General features: G+C 44.6%; 1 protein-coding gene across 1 annotated transcript in view; it reads right to left on the bottom strand.

Moving 5' to 3' along the window:
- The window catches only part of ACBD7 (acyl-CoA binding domain containing 7), a 23,368-nt gene extending 21,812 nt beyond the window's left edge, over nt 1-1,556 (bottom strand). The window contains exon 1 of the mRNA XM_019508365.1: nt 1,393-1,556. Coding sequence (XP_019363910.1) covers nt 1,393-1,404 — 12 coding nt within the window. The 5' untranslated portion in view covers nt 1,405-1,556. The remainder of the gene's footprint in view (nt 1-1,392) is intronic.
- Between the last annotated feature and the right edge of the window lie 1,414 nt (nt 1,557-2,970).

The following is a 2,970-nucleotide window of genomic DNA, read 5'->3' as shown; positions in this document are numbered from 1 at the left end:
CTGGGGGGGAGGGGGGGCACATGCATGCATGTGAGTGTGTGTGTGTGGAGGGGATGGGTATGTAGGGGGGTGGTGCCTGCTGGCACAGGGGGAAGCTATCTGGGTGCTGGGGCTGCAGCAGAGCAGAGGAGGCACCTACTCCTTCAGTTAGGGAAGGGGTCAGGGGGTTTGGGGGCAGTAGGGAGCTGCATGGCTCCAGTGGCACAGGAGCTGGTGCCCTTGTTCACAGGGGCAGGGCAGCTGGAAGACGCTGCAGGGCTGTTGGGGGAAAGGGGGCTGCAGGTCAGGAGTGAGGGGCACCAGCAGGACTGGGGAGACTGTGGCTTGGGAGTGAGGGGCACCATGGGGGGTGGTGCACTGTGGGTCAGGAGTGCGGGACGCCGAAAGTGCCAGGGGAAGGTGAGTCAGAAGTGATGGGCACTAGCATGGCCCAGTTGTTTCTAGGGAACTGCAGGTCTGGAGTGAGGGGCAGCAGTAGGGCTGGAGGGGGCTGTGGCTTGGGAGTGAGTGCAAATGGCATGGGCAGGGGCAGGACATCGATATATCACTGCCCGCCCCACAATCATATCCCCCTGCGTGACAGGTGTCCTCATTTTTGGAACTGGAAATATGGTAACCCTAGAGATGAAAGAGCTTGTAAGTTGTGGAGAGAGAACAAAGAACTTAACAGAAGAAAACTGGCTGAGTCTCAGGATATGGGCAAAAAAGGAAAGTGCATGCATGTGACTGCAATGACAGGAGGCTGAAAACCAGCAGCAGGGGCTGGCTTCATAAAAACACCTCAGATCCAGCACTGGGAGAGGAGACAATTGAATTTTGCCAATGACCAACATGTACCCTTCCAAATACAACCCCCACCCCAAGAAGAATGCACGCATCTAAATAATGATGCACTATTAGCTATTCCCTCAAAAAAAATCTTAGGTCCAAAACTGCACATCCCAATAACTTAGAAGTTTCGAAAATTGTCTCTTTGCATAACTCTAAATATATCATAATTAAGCAACTCCTAAAAAGAAACGTCATTCTCAAATATACGTATACAGTATATAGAAGTGCAACATTCAAAACAAATACAGGCAACTCACAAAGCAAACTAATGCATGTACCAAATAAACCTCCCCCTTCAAGCAAGTGTGCTCCTATCCATCCCAAAATTGTATGAACCAATGCATAATGAATGAAAAACAGGAAACTTTAACTCCCCTGCATACATCACACACCATTTAAGCACCTTCACTTAAAAAAGTAACTGGCTGTGGTGCCAGGCAACCACAATTTTGAAATAGTAATCCTTGTTCTGCCAAGACATCGCACTGTCGCAGCAAGGCACTGCCCATGGACACTTCAGTGCATCTCCATCCTCACTTCCCTAGAAGCAGGAACTCTTACTTGGAGAGTCATTCTGATGACAGTGGCAGCAACAGCAGCAGCAGCAACAGCAAACACTTCTCTCTGAGCTGGAATACAGCACTTGTATGCTCAATCCCCTCAATGCTATCCGCAGCCCCAGTTATAATCCCAGGCCACACAAAAGAGCCTGCACTTCGCTTTCCTCATTGGACCAAGAATAAAATGACATCATCTCTAAGGGCTGGTCTGCACACTGCACCGACTGAGACTTGGGAAGCAGCAAGGCCAAGGAAGCTTGTTTGTAGCAGGAGCTGGATGCAAAAAGCAGCTGGTATTTACTAACTCGTCCTTTCTGGCTCTCTCAAAAGATGTACTGCAGCCAGCATGTTGATGACTAGCAAGGATAGTGGCAAATAGTTTTTCCCGCCTGGTTTTATGATCCCTTGTGGACAGAACTCAAAATTTGTTTCTTTCTTTAATTCCTCATCAGAAGAATAACTGCAAATACACATTGGCCCATTGCTCTGTATTCTTGAGGGATGAACGCTGGCCATTGGAAAAGGCGATTACAACATTCATTAAAACATTTATGAAATAAACATTTCTCTAAAACTGATCTGTATTAAAACCTATCTATGTTACAAACCTTCCCTAACTTGCGTCCACTTGTCTATCTGACCTTAGAATTAGTTTTCCAGGACAGGGAGCATCTTCAAAGGCCATTTTACCTGATACACCTACTCAAAATATGCATTATGTACAAAATCCTATATCTGAAAGATGTTAAGGTAGCAAAGTCAGGCACTTGAAAGTTAGGAAATGCCAGACTTTAATTTGACTCTGAAAACTTAATTTTGTTCCCTTATGCATTACAATATAACCTTTAATTACATGACATTATTTTTCCACATGATTGTTGTCTCATTTAATAAATATGATGAATAATGCTCAGTGTGAAATCTCTTCCATACATTCACTCAGTCCTTGATTCTATAAACAGTAAAGATTAGTGGCTGCCCTCACAACTTCCCTCCCTTCTAATGGTATAATTTTCTCATTACTGGTAATTCACACTAACAGCTTCAGCAAGTCTCCAGTCTCGTTTTTATGCTCAGACTGGTAGAGGTCTTGTGTGAGTTCGTGCCGAATTATATAAGGACTGAATTAAGCACAGGCTCAGACCTGGATGTTCAATTTAAAACTTTTATTGTTTCACAAAGTCATAAACTAAGGAGGTCTGTTGGTTCACGAGGTTCCCAAATCAGGCCCTTGCTTTCTAACCCGAAGGCTAGGTGCGGCTGCCCGATTCAGTAGTCTCAGAACTGGTCAACAGCTCAGGTAAAAGGAGTCCCTTATCTTTTTTAAGACAAAAGATACAAAACTGTCCGCACTCTGCTTTGAGTGAGGCCTCTAACATACTTTTTCTATTACTTATATATGATAACACACATACATATGCATTTCTAATTCTTACCTCTACTGGTTACTAGTTAACCCATCTATATTATAATATTTTTCATACTGCTTTAATAATACGCGGTTATCTTTCGTCATTGCGGTTTAGCCATGCGGTTTCCGTAGTTCACAATAGAAGCTGCGTGCTTGCAATTTTTATCA

Source organism: Gavialis gangeticus, unplaced genomic scaffold (assembly GCF_001723915.1).
Source record: "Gavialis gangeticus isolate Ggan-Ray unplaced genomic scaffold, GavGan_comp1, whole genome shotgun sequence".
In the NCBI taxonomy this organism is placed as follows: domain Eukaryota; kingdom Metazoa; phylum Chordata; order Crocodylia; family Gavialidae; genus Gavialis; species Gavialis gangeticus.
This window is presented reverse-complemented; position numbering and strand designations above follow the sequence as displayed.